General features: G+C 35.0%; 1 protein-coding gene across 2 annotated transcripts in view; it reads right to left on the reverse strand.

Moving 5' to 3' along the window:
- PALS2 (protein associated with LIN7 2, MAGUK p55 family member) overlaps positions 1 to 17,518 on the reverse strand; it is a 108,902-nt gene that overhangs the window by 10,000 nt on the left and 81,384 nt on the right. Inside the window, exons 6-12 of one of the 2 annotated variants that reach the window (XM_082661519.1) lie at positions 15,303 to 15,344; positions 13,694 to 13,825; positions 11,727 to 11,826; positions 11,322 to 11,390; positions 9,228 to 9,389; positions 3,772 to 3,974; positions 2,682 to 2,810 (exon numbers count right to left, since the gene is read on the reverse strand). In XM_082661519.1, the coding sequence (XP_082517645.1) occupies positions 2,682 to 2,810; positions 3,772 to 3,974; positions 9,228 to 9,389; positions 11,322 to 11,390; positions 11,727 to 11,826; positions 13,694 to 13,825; positions 15,303 to 15,344 (837 nt within the window). The remainder of the gene's footprint in view (positions 1 to 2,681; positions 2,811 to 3,771; positions 3,975 to 9,227; positions 9,390 to 11,321; positions 11,391 to 11,726; positions 11,827 to 13,693; positions 13,826 to 15,302; positions 15,345 to 17,518) is intronic. The other variant, XM_082661518.1, reaches the window with a different exon arrangement.

Genomic DNA, 17,518 nt, shown 5'->3' on the forward strand with positions numbered 1-17,518 from the left:
GTCTACCTAAAAGGTGCATTTAGCTAGAAACAATGATCCATCTTGGGACAATGTGCACCCCTAGTATTACGGTCCTAAAATACCATTTACTCTAAAAGGAACCAGAGCTTCTTGGAGAAGTAACTGATTCCTGGCCTGGCATAGAAAATGTACAAGATGAGCCTGGAGCATTTGTCATATAGCAAGGAAGCTATCTCAGACGATTAGGCTCATGAAATAGGTCTCAAGGGCCAACTTAAATAAGCCCCTGTTGGTCAAAGGTGGGGCGATTTGAACATCAATAAGAATAATAATTGCAAAAGAGTAAAACACATCAAGTAAGTTTAAATCCATGTGCTCATGATGAAACTAAAAAAACCACAAACCTTATTTGGTCACCTGTCGCCTCTGGAGACTGTTACTGAACAAACCCATTATTCTGAAAACTGACCCTTAAAGGGGAAGTATCAAGCATTATGTTCTGACTTTCCTATATATACTCTACTTCAGAGTCATCAACTAGTTGATAAGGAAAAGTTATTATTTAGAAGAATTCTAGTTTATAAATGCAGAACAAATGACAAACTTGGAATACCACCACTTCACAATTCCTAAAAAATTAACTGAGCCAGGCAAAGATCAATAAAAATTGCTAAAATCATTAGGTGAAGAGCTACTGAGGAACTTTACAGATCAGGCCCCAGTTTTTCTATGACCCAGTTTTTTTAAACAACTAAGTTAGAAGGTGAAAAGAGAGGGGAGGGAGGCAGTGAAGATTTATAGATTAAAACAGTCTAAAGGGAGAGGTCTGCTTCCAGCTAATATGCAATCACAGATATCAGACTAACCTTCCTGCCTGACAACTAAGACAGACCAAATGTATGGAACACTTTTTAAGACACTGTACATCAGGTAATGGAAGACAGGGACTCCAGAGAGACAGGAAGCAAATGAGGTGAGCCCTACGATTACCCCAGGTTACTGGCTTGAAAGAGTTTCCAAGCTGCAACACAGTGAGGTGGAGCCCAGGAGGACACTACTGGACTCTAAGTTGGGACAGAGCTGAGAGCCCAGGGAGAACAAAGTAGCAGGAGTTTGCAGGACAGAATACTGGATAGAATAGCAGTATGGAGAGAGCACTCTGGAGATTGGTAAAGGTCCCCCTCCAGCATTCAGCTGAATACCAATCTGTGCACGTTACCACGACCCAGGGTCGCCAAAGAACCACCAGAAAGGATGAGAGGTATTCTTTCTGAGCCAGAAATAGTACCCATGCCCACCAGGCAGAACAGAAAACCTCACGTCTCATGGGCCATCTGGGAGAGTGCTCAAATGGGTCTTGCCTCAGTAGTGAAGAATAATTGCCCCTAGAATGAGAACTGCTCTGGTTCTACCTAACAAAATTTTAAAGCAAGATCTGAAAGGAACAAACTGTTTCCACATTACTGCATCCCAGGACAAAGCTCACAATGTCTGGTATCCAATAAAAAATTACCAGGATTGCAAAGAAGCAAGAAAATAAGACCCATGAGGAGCAAAGTCATTCAGTCAAAACCAATCCAGAAGTGATGCAAACGTTAGAATTCGTTGACAGTGATATAAAAACATTGATAACTATATTTCAGATATTCATAAAGTTCAGTAGACACATGGAGCAACCTGCAAAAGAACAAAGAGGATTAAAACTACCTGATCTCAAGGCTTATCACCTATAGTGTGGAAGAGGTAGAAGGAGGAGGGAGGGACTCTGAAGGGGCACAAGGAAACTTATGAAGACAAGGGACATGCCTGTTATCTTGACTGCAGTAGCTTCATGCGTGTATACATACGCCCAAGCTTACCAAGTTGTATACTTTCAACGTGTACAGTTTACTGTATATCAATTATACCTCAAGCTGGGGGAAAAAAAGAGATTTAGAAGACATCAGGTAAATGCAACATGTTAATCTTGCTTGGATCCTGATTTGAACAAACTGTCAAAAAAAAAAGATAAATACTGAGGAAATTCAAATACAGACTGTATATTGATGATATTGAGAAAAAGTTGCTCTTCCTAATGTTTGATATGCTAATGGTGTTATGGTTATATCCAAAAAGTCTATCTTTTAGAGATAAATACTAAAGTACTTATGGTTGATATAATATCAAAGATTTACTTCAAAATAATTCATGGTAAGGGAGGAAGTGAAGAGAGGTCTAAGTGAAACAAAAATGGCCATGTGTTATTGAAGCTAAGTGATGGGTACTTGGGAGTTCATTTCTTCCCTCTTTTGTACATATTTAAAATTTTCCGTAACATGAGAAAAGAGAGGAAGAACAAGAGAAAAAGACATGTAACAACTAAAAGAACACCTAACTCTACCAATAGTAAACCTTATGATGAACATACTTGTTATTGGTCTTCGGGACCAGTTTCCACATTAGTAAAATGAGGGAGTTAGGTTAATATGCACTTTTTAACATTGGTCCATTTCATTTACATAGGGGGAGTAAACTTGATTTAAAATAGAGTGAACAATGGTTTCTAAGTAAAAGCAATACGGTTCCAAATCCTAACTACATCTAGGGAACAAATTTTTATTCTCCAATACCTTATACAGTGTGTTTATTTCATAAATATGGATAGAATTAAACATGCCCAAAAGAAAAAGGAAAAATTTTAGGAGGAAAATAGTACTGTTAGCCTGAAAAGAACTGCTTACCGTCAAAAGCTTAGTAGTGATACCAGCATCCACTACAGCCTTGTGCATGGCACGTAACGTCTCTAGTTCGGGAGCAGCAATAAACACAACATAGGGCATGAACTCGGATGTCCTCAGCACTTTCAGGGCCTGTGTAGAAGAACAATTACAAACCAATTTATACAGGATTAGAATTTGAATTATGTTACCCTTTAGTTTATACTAAATAATCAACGTCCATCTGCCCTCTTCCTCAAGATAAAGGACATAATTTAATACTTGCTATCTGCCCCCCCTCCCTTCTATCCTTTTGATTCCATACAGTACTTTCCTAAAATGGTGATCCATTAAATTTTGTTCTGACCTCAATCTCACTACTTTCTGGTACCCCTGAACCAAGGAAAGTATTAAACTTAATGATCCCCAAATCATCAAGAATGATGTAAATGCTTTCCATGTTAATTGTAGAATTCTGTTAATATTGAAAAAGCAGAAGTAATTTCAGTGTCCATTAATTGGAGTGGTTATATAAATAAATATATATCTGCACTATGAAATACCATGCAGCAATTACAAAGAAAAAAATCTCTACAGTACCTAACATGAAAAGATCTTCAAGAAATACTGTTTAATGAAAAAAGGTTAAAGAATCTGTATAAAATTTTTCCATTTATGTATAAGAGAAACAACAACAAAAATAGAAAACCCACTGGGTTGAGTGTAGAATGGTGAGAAGGGGTCAATAAGGGAGACATGGAATGAGAATGAAATGAATGGTGAGTGGGTGGGTGTGTGCTGGGTGGAAGGGGTGTGACTTTAATTTTTATTCCTTATGTTTCAGCCTTGTTCAAATTTTAAATTTCCTAACACATGCATTTATATGTTACTTAAGCATGTAAATAAATACTAAACTTCTATCAAGCTTCTATAGCTATCCATGCCTCTGTTGGCTAACAGATCAGAGATTTATTTAACTAGTTGTTGATGCATAATAAGGTTCTCTATTGTCACAAGTAATAGAGGGAAAGAGCCACCCTCATAATCTGAAGAAGAAACAAAAACTCCACAGGAAATAAAACTTAAAAAATATCTTTGGAATCATGCAGCTTACTTGTGGGTTGACATCCAAGATGCAAGTTCGTCCAGTTTGGACAACTTCAAGAATAGAGTCAATCTTGGTTCCATAGAGATTTCCTTCATATTCCCCATGTTCCAAATATTTTCCAGCTTTAATATCTGCTTCCATCTCAGATCGTGACACAAATTTATATGCCTGGCCATCTTTTTCATCTTCCCTTGGTTTCCGTGAAGTAACTAAATAAAATAGCGTTGAGAATTTGTACAGAGACAGTGCAGGGTATTAAAAAACAAACTAAAAGGCACAGGGTAGCCTAAGTCTTTTCCATTTAGTGCAGGGGTTGGCAAACTATGGCCTATGACCAAACCTGGCCTGCTTCCTATTTTTGTAAATAAAGTTTTATGGACCACAGCCATGTTCATTCATTTTATGGCCTATGGTTTCATTCGTTTTACAATGGCGGAATAGTTGTGACACAGACTAGATGGCCTGCAAAGCCTAAAATATTTACTATACGTGGCCCTTGAATAAAAATGTTTGCAGACCCCTGATTAGTAATGTTTTAAGAGGTAGTCTCCAATATACAATTTATATCCAAAAAATGTGCTTTATAAAGTCAGTTTGAAACTCAAAATATATTTATTTACCTAGAAGCAGAGCCCTAAAGTTAAATTCTTAACTATGGTGAGAGCTAATAAGTGTGAGGTATATTGCAAGTGAACATCTTTTCCAGCTGACCAGCACTCCCCTTCTCCTTAAGGAATATCAATTACAGCCTTTCTTCACACTTCTTTGAACATTTCCTAATTGAGTGTCCAACAGATGAGCAAAATTCTATTCTTAGTTGGTATTATCAATTTTCTGAAGTGTAGTTTTACCCATAAATTATCTATCCTTTATCTTGCCCCAGCACCAAACTTTTCTTCTAGCTTCCTTCTAATTAACATTCCCAAATGCTAATTGTTTTGTGTTGCACCTCGGTGGATCTAGCCACCTGGATGTTATTACGGTCTAGTAACTTTCTCTACTCTGACCTGAAGTATTCTGAGAGAATGAGAGAGAAGAGACCAAGTCAAAAACTTAAAACATCCTTTTGTCAGGTATTTTAGAGACATACAACTCCTTTGCAACTTGGCTGTGCTAGGAATGGACGATTATCACTTTTCAAACTGTTGCAAAGGTGCAGAGTTAGGTATTCTCTGCCAACTTGCTAGCACTCCCTAGGAAGAAAAGTAATTTGTGTATGTGTGTGTGTTATTTTCAAGTTTAGCAACTTAATCTGAGTTTGCCTAGATCAGATATAAAACAGTATTCTACTTCTATTAATCAAGCACTTATACATGCAGAATATCTGCCCAAATCATTAACCACACGCAATTAAAGTTACAAAGTAATCAGATGAAAAACTGACAGAATTTTGACTATTTGAAGTAAGCACAACACATCAAGAAAACTTTTATAAGAAAAAAACTTTAAGTTCAAGCTCAATAATAAGGGTCTAATTCATAAATAAGATTATTATGTACAAGAGGATTCCCTTTTTCCCCTGCTGTTTTCTGGCTCATTCCAGACCACTGTGGAGAGATTTATAAAGTCACTTAAAGAGCTTCAAGATGCTATGATGGCTTTTCATATTCAAAAATGTGTGATCTCAAGGTTTCTGGGATTATTCACCGAAGGTGGTATGATAAAACTCCTAAGGCAATTTTAAACTCCCCAAATACATACATACTAGGACTTGGCTTAATATCCGTAAAGATAATTTTAGAAGAGTACGACTTTTGGGGAGGCACTACAGTGAAACCATTTATGGAAACATGCTGCTTGAAATAAATATGTACAGGCACACACACTGCCCCCCCAACACTACCTCCAACATGTGGAGGGAATCTTAAATTCTTGGTGAAATGTTTTTAGTTTACAAGCGAATTTTAACGACAATACCATTCTCTAGTGAAGACTCAGAAAAGAAATCTACATTGGCACATAATTAAGCCCCTTTCCATTTCTAGAACAGAGAAATTAGAACAGGGTGGATTGACTACAGCTGATTCCTTAGGCTTATAATGCTAAGCAACTAAGTAATGCGATTGCTTAGAATTTAAGTTCTGTGACTGACAGGCAAAATTCTAATCTTTAGTAGCTCTTCAAATAGTTAGGAAATAATCAACAAAGTAACATTTTATTTAACTATCCCAAGATGTATTAAAGGGAAAACATGATTCATAAGGTAGCTTGTCCACCCGGATTAATAATTTTTTATATTTTATTTTAGGGCCATTTCACAATATAAAGAGAAAACTAAGTCAATTTAATCCAACACCAGCATTTACTTCCTTCCCTATGAGACTTCCCCAACCAGCCCACCAGACAATGTGTAGCACAAGACTGTGTATCAAAAATTAGGCAAACTTGTCACATTTCATCACTATTATTTTTGTGTGTGTTGATTCTGAGGCTTAAAACAAACAAACAAACTAAACACTATATAAACATGAATGATTTAAAGAAAAGTAAAACACCACCTACATAATATGAAGAAGTGATACTTGACGATGTATGGATATACATAAATCTTTTATATATAAAAATTCAGACTTGAATCTTTACTAAAAATAAGTCTTGAAAGGTAAAATAGTACATCTTCTGGAAATTAATTTGGCATGAAGAAATCAAGAAGTTGAAATAAATATATGTAATACTTCTGTATTTATAAATCTCTCTATACATCCTTTGGTCTAATAATTTTACATCTGAGATTTATGTATACACATTTTATCATCTCTTTATTTATAACAAAAAAGCCACCCAAACCATATAAGTGGGTGATAACAGTAAAGCATGGTGTACTTATATGCTGGAATATTAAGAAGCTAACACAATTAACTTTTTTAGTGTTTTTAATCATGATAAAATATACATAACATAAACTTTATCATTTTAACCATTATTAAGTGCACAATTCAGTGGCATTAAGTACAGTAACACTGTTGTGCAACCATCACCATTATTCATCTCCAGAACCTTTTTATCATCCTATAGAAAATAAAAAATTACACTCACTGCTTAATATTCTTAGAGATACAGAAGAGATAGCGCCCACAAGCAGATGATGCTGTGGGAAAAAACAGGAAACAGAAAATAATCCTAAAATGAAAAATATGACTACTTATGATAAAACATTGATGAGATAGAAGGTGAAGAACTCAAGGTAATCTTTTAAAGAGTAGAATAAAAAGAGAGAGGGTTAGACAACATGATTTAAAGAAGTAAGAGACTGAGGAGATGAATCCAGGATGTTCAACATCCAGCTAACAGAAATTCTAGAAAAAGTGAATAGAGAAAACAGGGAGAAATCATCCAAGAAATAGTAATTCCCCAGAATTGAATGACATGCATCTCTAGTCTGAAGAGCTCACTAATCATCAGCACAATAAATAAAAATAGATGCGCACAAAGGCACATCATTATTAAATTGTAAAATAATGAAAACCAACGAAATAAAAAGACTGAAGGAAACATCAGGTCATGTATGACAGGACAAAAATTAGAATGACATTAGACTTCTTAACAAAACTGGGTTAAAGAGTAACATCTTTTGGGTTTTACAATCTAGACTTTCTATTCTCAGATAATCAATCAAATAGAAGACAAAAAAATACACAACTTCAAATACAAAGATGCAGAAATTACATCCCATACAGCATTTTTTTTGTCAAGTTACAAGGCATGTGCCGTAGCAAAACAAGGCAATAAACCAAGAAAGAAAAAGAATGGGACCCAGGAACAATAGCTTCAACCCAGGACAGCAACAAAGGGAAACATCCCTATGTGAACGTGCAGCAGCCAGAGTGGAGAGTGTGTAGCCCTCACTGAAGCAGGAAGGCTGAGCGTTGTGGGACAGAGGTCTCCAAGAAAAAAGCATGACTTACTAAATAAGAGGTTTTTTGGTTTAATACAAAACTATACGCATGAACACATAAGATAAAGAGGGGAAGAAAAAAACGAACTCTAGAAATTGCTGGGTTGGGGGAGAGGAAGAGGCTGCTCAAGAAAGTGAAACTGAATTAACTGAAACTAGAGCTATCTTTATGCTGGGAGGATACTCAGGAAGTCAGGAGGTAAGGCCTACACTGGACAGAACAAGAAATAGCAGAATGAAGACATTATTAAGAAATATGGAAGACTAACAAAATAAATAGCAGAAAGATTGAAAAGTGACTGTTTCTGGTAAGTAGGCCAGAGGTGGGGTAGAGGAAAATGGAGTTATTTTTCATTACGTATTTTTAAGAACTACTTGATTAAAATATGCTACATGTATTAATTTGATAAAAATTAAATACTTTAAAATACTTTGATCACAGTGAGATTTTTATTTTGTTAACTACTTAACTATGATTTGTTTGATTTAGTGATTTACCGTGCCTACAATGGAACTCAAAGTCTTACCCTGAAGGGATTACAAACAGCACATGAGGACAATGACAGCGTTGTTGCCCCAATACACCCCTAAACATGTTAGCAATAAGATTACTCAGTGAGAACTAAATGTCAAAGCATACTGGATGAAAGCAGAGAAACTCTAAAACTCATCCAAAAGAGATGGAGTGATGTTAGGCTAAGATTTGACATGGAAAGCTTAAAGGCATTAAAATACCTACAGAAATTCTGTGTTAATCAAAAGGGGGTTTGGTCAGCAATGGAAGCACAGAAAGGGGACTTAATAAAGGCAACACTGACTTGTGTTCAGGGGAGAGCGCATGTAAGTTCCCACAAGTAAAGGCTCATATATCTCCAAAATGAATGCTATCACTGCCTTATTATAAGGACTAATACACCTTTGTATTTAACTCCTTGCTCTAACTCCATTCTCATCAAGCATGCTTCTGACATTATTTAACTTTCCTTGTAAATGTGCAAATAGAGAAAGAACACAAAGATCATAAAATGGGTGTCTGGTTCATCTAATGGTTATATTTCCCATCAGTATTATTGTATTTTGTATATAAATAAATGTGACCTTCACTAATCCTGCCTGCTCTGGAAGAGGAATCTCTCTTGATGTGCTATCAAAAATCAGGTTTAGGACCTTACAGGACTGAAAGAGACAAGCCAGATCACGAGCGTCAGAGGATCCAGCAGGTTTCCCCTGCTGGATGAAAATGGGTGAAAATACAACTTTTCAGATACACATCAACTGTACAAGAAAATGCAAGGTTAATGCTGATTTTGCCACAACTCTTAATACTTGCATTTAACGAACACTTCTGGATTGAAGAATTTGGAGAAGCGATTGCCACCAGGCAGCCAGCTGACAGGGCCCACAATGCTATTTCAAGACAGCTGTAGCGTTGCCAAGTTTTTCAGTATCATCTGCTTGTTCATTTTCATTGGCATAATTAGAAATTACTTGGGAATAAAATAATAATAATCTGCCCCACCCCCACTCCTTCTTTCCAATTAAATAGTAAAGGAAACGGAAAACTTACATGGCACTGTGGTTCCAAATCTAGTGGGATTCAACACTATGAACCTGTTTTTCAAGCTTCTTCGTCCCACACCTTGAGCTCCTATCAATACTAATGTCTTTCTCTGGAAGGGAGGCATTTTGGCTACCTCCTCATATATCTGGATTTCATGACGATCAAATTCTAAAAGTAAGGAAATGGGAAAACATCATATTCAGTTATCTTTTATTTTTTATTATTATTTTAAAATTAATTAATTTTTGGCTGCGTTTGGTCTTCGTTGCTGTGCACAGGCTTTCTCTAGTTGAGGCGAGAGGGGACTACTCTTTGTTGCGCTGCACGGGCTTCTCACTGTAGTCTCTTCTTTTGTTGCGAAGCACGGTCTCTAGGTGTGCGGGTTTCAGTAGTTGTGGCACGTGGGCTCAGTAGTTGTGACTCGCGGGCTCTAGAGCACAGGCTCAGTAGTTGTGGCACACGGGCTTAGTTGCTTTGCAGCATGTGGGACCTTCCTGGACCAAGGCTCGAACCCGTGTCCCCTGCATTGGCAGGTGGATTCTTAACCACTGTGCCACATGGGAAGTCCCTCAGTTATCTTTTATATGGATGAAAAACCTCTGCTATTCTGTTCAGTAATGGCTTAGTTGTCTTGACAGTTAAGTATCACTTTAATTGTACTGACTTAGTACAGATTTTTAAAAATAAATTTGGTAAAGTACAATAAATTATTTTGTACCCTGATTTAAACACCTGCTTCTGTTCTTTTGCCTTAAAAAATTGTCTAACAAAACTAGAAAAATACCCTTACTTTATCCTTATCAGATAATCTATCCCTTAAAACCTGTTTCTTATTAATTCATCAGTAGAAATAATTACTTAATATAATCAAATTGCAAATTAGTTTATGTAATCTATTCCACTAAAAAGTGAGTATCACATATGGAGGATAGCAGTACACTTAGAGTGGCTGCTTAAATAAGTTTCATAGAATAAGTATCCCCTTCCAATGATATAAATGAATAAATACTGTATGGTGAACTCTGCAAATATTAGTTTGATTAATAAAATGCATACAGACAACATACTAACATTTAAATATTAAGATTCTAAATTTATGTATAAAATAAAATGTTGGATCTTAACTATTTTCAGTAGAAACACATTCCAAAATTATGATCAATGGGAAAATTAGAAATTTTCCGTTTTGCAAGAAAGCTTTAAGAATATATATTTAATAAAGCCAGAGGATTTGAAATATTATATTACCTATTATTATGGCTATAACTTTCAATCTATAGTAATAACACTTCTTCCTTAGGTTATTATCTTAACAGCAACACTTTCTTTGCACAATTTCTCCACAATAGATTAAGGGAGAGTCTAATTTCCCCTTATTATAATATTATTATTATAGTACATTATTAGATTATTTCCTTTCTAATGTGCTATTTAGTTTATTACCAATATAGAGGTAGCTCCGAAGTCAAGAAAGCACTTTAAAATTATCAATTCTTTTGAGTAAGCCTCCAGAGCCTTCTGATTCTAAGAGCTGCATTTCACTCCTATCAGCCTTTATAACTGAAAAGAATAACTGTGGTAGGTGTCATATTTATCTTTATTTAAGTCTAAAAGATTTAAGAAAGAATCCTACTAGATCAGGCTAAGATTTGTTTGGTCCAGTATTATTTTTCCAAAAGTATCATGGACAATGTTATGGCAGAATATGGTTGCCCTTAATCATAACTCTTTTATTATCTTTAAAAAGGCATTCTATTCTGTAGAAATGACACAAGTTTCTATCAAAGTTCTTGAACAAATAGTTTCGGTTGTCACATTGTTCCTTCATTAATACAAGCATAAATCCTAACCAATTCACTTTCTTATAAACTATGAGTATAAAATAAAGCACACTAGTGATAGTGCAAGTATATATATCAGGATTTAAATAATGCCTGTATATTATTGTACCAAGTGTTCACATGGCAGTCCCTTGCAGCTGGGTACTAATCTGAATTAATTCATTTAAAATTATACATTTAGAGTGTATGCCACATTGAGAATGATATACAGCTATTTCATACTTCGCTTGGATTTCTCAAAAATGTATTTAAAACATACCTGCATTTCTGGTTGTGAGATACATCATCTTTTTCTTTTTTTTGCTACTTATGGTTCCACAAAAAGGTCCTGAAGGATGACAAGGCAAATATAACTTAAACAGTATGTCAGACTATATACACTGCCCTGTGGTGTTCTATAGGGGTGGGAGAATTATCTTCCCAGTGTTGTATCCTACAAAGCAGAAGCAGGCAGGGGTGAGTTGAGCCACTGAATTCTGATACAGTACCAGCAGGTGGCAGAAAGGGAACAAAAAGTTTACTTTTGAGAGCAGTACACTAAAGCAGATGAGAGGGATTAATTCCAGATATATTTTAAATAAATTCATCAGCTAATTCAGATGAAAGAGGCAAAGAAAGGTGCGCACAAAGGACTACTTGTTACTTATTGTATCGAGTTCATCACCTGAATTGTCCCAGTCTCTTCTAACAAATGCCTTTCTCTTCTCTTCCAGGAACTGGCTTGGAATGAGACCAGCGCTTCCTCCCTCTTTTACATGGCTAGCCTAGAATCAAATTAATGAATTGTATATCTCAGTGATCAAAATTTGAGACCACATTCTAATAAGTAGGACAAGCAATAGTCAGTTAAAAAAAAAATCACATTTGATCTTAAGAAACTGACCTTGATATTTAAATCCATGGCATTGTCAGGATATTGAAACACTTTAGTACTGAGGAATCAATGGGTACCTAACCAGTGTGCTATTTGGTAGTGAATTTTTAGACCAAAATACAAAGGTATAAGGCTCTTTAAATTACTAAAACTTTTTATTTATAATACTAAACTAGTGAGAATGGAAAGGAATAAATGCTGTTATGTGTTGGCACCTAGTTAGGTGTTTGTTATCCAATAATCCTACTACGCTGGTATTTCCTGAGGCCAAATCAATGGGAAAAAAAAAAAAAAAAGAGAGAGACAGCACTGGGAGAACAGAGTGGAGAGTTTAGTTCATGCTACCAGGAATCTGAATGTCCTGAGGGGGAGTAAGTTTAAAATAGGTAAAACCTCACCTACTGTCAACAAACTAACTTAAAATGAAACCCAAAGAAGCGCTATTTCAAAATAGCGGCTGGAGAACTGGCTACTAACGGCTTATCCCACAACATTAGTGACTTTATCCTTACAGCTAGCACAGAAAAATCCAGTATCATTTTTAGCAATTAAAATCCTGAAAAATACAATTAGAGTAATAGATGACAAACATGCAGGAAGAGATTGAGATAGATAATGGTGACAGGTGATAGAGAAAACTGAGAGATGGCATTCACAGAGAAGGGAAAAAAGAGAAAACTGGGAAAGCTTCAAAAAGGACACTGTCACAGAAAGCAGATTTTTTTTAGATGAGTTCTAAGAAATTCAGTGGAAACCTCTTGAAATCATGGATTCCATTTAAACTACTCATTTCTTAGTTCTCTCACCACACTGTGCCCTTATACATCACAATGTCTTAATTTAAATTTAAGGACATATTAGCAAGACTGTTCTTATTCTTGTAATTCATTCCCCCTTAGAAGTCAATATAACTTATTAGAGGTAATGTGAGTTACTAATATCTCCATTTAATTCAGAACTTAGTGCTAGGTACCAGGTCCTTTTCTTTCACACTTTGTTCCTTAATGAGACTCTCTTTTGCTTTTACAGTTTAAGAGATTTTAGACTTTGTTTCTACAGTTCTGAATACTGTGGTTGCTAGTCAATGTAAACAAGTACAAAACTGGACTTATTACTTATGCTAGAGTTTTCTGAAAACTGTATTAGTGGAAAGGAAAAGGAAGACCATCGCACACATCTTCTGGAAAATGGAGGGGGGAAAGACAGTGATAACACACATCCCTTTCCATACACACAGATTTCAATCCAAGACCAAACAACACGGATGATAAAGCAAGCCTTCATTTCTCAATTACTGAGAAGAGGTGGGCAAATGGATTTAAGACCTTAAGAAATTACGTTTTATTTATCACGAATGTATACATAGAGGAGACAAGAGGAAGATTACTCTACCTACAGTAAAAGACTCCTAGTTAAGAGGAACAAACACTAAAAAGGGATGACCCCCAAGTGAGTTGTTCCTACCCAATACTATATTTTACTGCAATCACATGTGGAAGAACTGATTGGTCTAGTCTCTAAACCAAAGGAAGAGAACCACAGGCTAGTTAATTCTGCATTTATTAACAGCTACTCACAAATTCCCTCTCAATTTGGTCTTCTGTCCACAAAATTAGCAGCCATGAAGCAGGAGCTGTTCATGCAGGAAAAATCATTGGAACAAATGCTAATACCTTCTTCCTGAATATTCAGATATTGGCCAGATCTAAGATTAAAAATAAAAAGGCAGTTGAAGAGATTTTCAGAAGCATACTGACCTGCCACCAGTTTGGGTCTTCTCTGTTTACAATCTGAAGAATTTCTCCTTTTGAAAACTTCAATCCTGCTTCTTTGCAGGGTATCAGGTTATCATTGTATGGATTATAATCAAAATGACATTTCACAAATACCTAAAACACAGCACAATTAAAAATACTAGAGATGTATCATTTGTCACGGGATTTCTGAAATCTTTTTCAAAGCACTGTGATTTAATTGTAACTGACAATGTATTTAGTACTTCAACTAAGGAACTTGTTTTCCTTAAATAAGTATATAATTATTAGAACATTAATAATTTGATATCAGAGAAGAAAATAAGAAATAAACGTTAGTACTACATTAAGTTTTTGTTTCTATTTTTAACTTCTAATTGTAAATCAACGGAGTTTGACAATTGTTTTCTTTCACCATTCTTACACTTTCTCCCAATCTTTTCACGTGATTTTCCAACCAACACTGCGTAATTTTTACGCAAGTAAATGCTACTTTCTAATTAACATTCTGAATTAATATATGCAGCTGATTTAAGGCATGTATTTCAGATATAACAGGACTGACTTCTTAAAAGTTTCCTGAAGCAAAAATTAAATACTAAAAGTTCATATTGAAATCAGACCTGAAATATATTAAACTTAAAAAACAAAATATAACCCACTTTCATCCCTGGTAATAACATATATTTTTAATCACACAGATTCACACTAGCCAAAATTAGTGTGGAAAATACTTTTCTGGAATCATCTTGCTTTGATGTAAACGATCAGCATTAAATTAATTGTAAGACAAATACTGAAAAAGCCTTGAAACTATTTTCCAATTTAAATTCATTTAACCACACAAATTTCCTTTAAATCTGTTTTATTAATAAAAGTATGTCAATTACCACTATTAGTTATGATCTCCAATATCCAAAATATTTAGTTTATTAATTTTAATTTGAATTCTAATTAAGTTAAGCATTTTCAGTATTTGATGGCAAGTTCAGAGCAATTACTTTCTTAATACAGACTTTTTTCAGGCATATTTATATAAATTCAAATTTTATCTGCTAAGGAACTGACTTAGTATTAATCAGCAGGTAAACTAACAAGCAGGAAAGCACATAATTAGTCAAATAACAATGTTATTTTTCTATTTATCATACTTCTACAAATATAACCAAACAAGATATTCAAGTAACACAAGCAGATGTATTACATTATTAGTGTACTAAAATGTAATGTGATGGATGCACATTAAAATAATTTAAAAATAACAATTTGGGAACATGACAAAATTTTAGTTACTTACAATTAGATGATTTTGACACAAAGCATTCAGAATATTTTCAATAACTTTTGAAAGGCTAAATATTAATGCTTAAAAAAATCAGTAAGCCAATAATTTTTTTCCTGATATACAATTTTAGAAATATCTCAAAGGCAAGCATACAAACAGTATTAAGATTGCTAAAATGTGACAACTGGCTAACTTGACAATGGCATGCAGCTCGATGTTTTGGCAATGGAAAATACCCAAAATGATTAAGTGTAATTAAGGTAAATTTAGCTGGCTGATAAGACAGAAAAACAGAGTACCAGAGAATCTCCTGGAATGACATCATACCTGACGGACGTGTGATGGATGCCTCTCCATATGGATGCAACTCTAAAAATACATTTTTCATTGCATAAATAAAGCCAGACTTTACACTGATAATAAATTAACAAAATACAAACAAACTACTGGCCCATTTTTACTTCACTCATTTTGGTAAAGCAACTACTTCCCTAATTAATTGTCCACAGGCTATAACACCTGAAAATGATACAAGCAAAAGTTAGAGGTGTTTGAGATGAGGCAGAGAAGAAGGATATGGATATGCAAAGTTGTAAAGATACCTGGATACTCCTTACTTCTCAAGAAAGCTGCACTGAATTAATAGTAAGAGGATCCTGTCATCTAATCATGAACGTGTTTATTATTCTTATCTGTGGGACAGAATATATTTTATAACAAAAGGCTCAGACTTTCTGAGTTAGTCCAAGTTTCAAATATTCATTTCCCTACTCTCATCAAATTGTTCTGGAAATGTCATTACTTGTCAAACAAACCACATCTCTCCAATATAAAAGATTTCTGGAAGAAGCAATTCTATTTTTTCATTAACCAAATTAGAACATTGGAACATTACTCTCAAGCTCAAAAACTCAGATTAAACTAGTTTTACTCTGAACTTTGAAAATTTGTCTGAAAAATCAATGAACCCAACCTTTGATCTAAACATTTTGTAATGACCTTTAAATCACAGAGTTTTGACTAGATTTAGTATAATTGTATTTTATTAAGTACATTTTAAAGTGTTTCATTAATAGGCTATGGATGTTAACTGTTCATTGGTTATTAAGAAGTTACTAAATACAACCGGCTAATATATTTCAATCTCATATTCTTCTTATCTCTAACAGAACTGAATAACCAACAATCTAAAGTAGAAGGAAGAGAAAAAAGAAAGTACAAATGGCTTTTAAACACAGGAGGAGATGTTAACCTCACTCAGAGTAGAAATACAAATTAAAACTATATTATAATAACATTTCCTTCCTGTCATATTAGCAGGAAACCAAATATTTGATAACATTCTGTAGATAGGAAAATGCCTATTGGCCCATAGTCCTAACAGGTTGGTGGAAGAACTGGTTTAATCCCTTGGGAGGACAGTTCAGCAAAGCTATCAAAATTATAAATGCAAAAAACCTCTGACCTAGTAATCTAGTAACCTCTGGGAATGTGTTCAACAGCAGTGTTACTTAGATATATGCAAAATGACTTACGTAGAAGACTATTAACGATTGAATATGTCCTAATCACAAAAGATTGGACGCAATCTTAACTGTTTAACAATAGGGAGTGACGACTAGACTGGTAGTAGATTAGGAGAGAGATTTCAGCTGAGTACATATTCCTATTTCTTGACTTCTAGAACCATGGGAATGATTCATCTATTCAAAAATTAAATTCTTATGGTAATGAAAGTAGAGATAAAATGACTCCCACTTCTGACTAAGAGAAGTAACAAGGACCCACCCTCTAAACTGAAACAACTAAAATACTGCAAAACATATGAAATGTTTGTCAAGACATCAGACAATGAAGACAGTGATCCCTAAAAACTGGAAATAAACAAGATGAACTATACAATTGCCCCAATTAACTGCACAGAAAAAGTTTCCAGGTTGTAACCCAGGAAGGGGGACGCTAGGTAGAGCCTGGTGGTCTACAAGTTGAGGAGATGAGCTGAGAGACAGGGAGATCATGGGGGTTACAGTGCACAGAACAGAGTGACAGTGTGGAAAGGGTTACACAGAGAAAGGGCTCAAGAACTAGAGGACTCCCTCCAGCGTTCAGCTGAATACTGGTCAGTGCATGTCATGAGTACGATCAGGTAAAGAATCAGCATTATGGGGAACAATATCAAGAGGTCATGCAGGGTCAGAAATAGTTTCTGTTATCACCAGTGTGAGTAGAAAAACCTCATAATTCATGAAGCATTCAGTATTCAGAAGGGTTTTGCCCTAGACTTAATCCTACTCTGGTTGCACCTAACAAAGCTTAAAAAAGCACAATCTGAAAGGATCTAACTGCTCCCATATAATGTAACTATCCTAGAACAAAACCTGAGAATATTTCTAAGAATACAAAAATATCGAGCACTCAGCAAGGTAAAATTCATATCTGGCAGCCAATCAAAAATAACCAGACATGCAAATAAGCAGGAAAATACAACCTAAAATATGGAGAAAAATGAACCAATTAAGAGTGACCGGGAAATAACAAATGGG

The sequence above is a fragment of the Grampus griseus genome (genome assembly GCF_964374135.1).
Source record: "Grampus griseus genome assembly, chromosome: 9".
Lineage (NCBI taxonomy): Eukaryota > Metazoa > Chordata > Mammalia > Artiodactyla > Delphinidae > Grampus > Grampus griseus.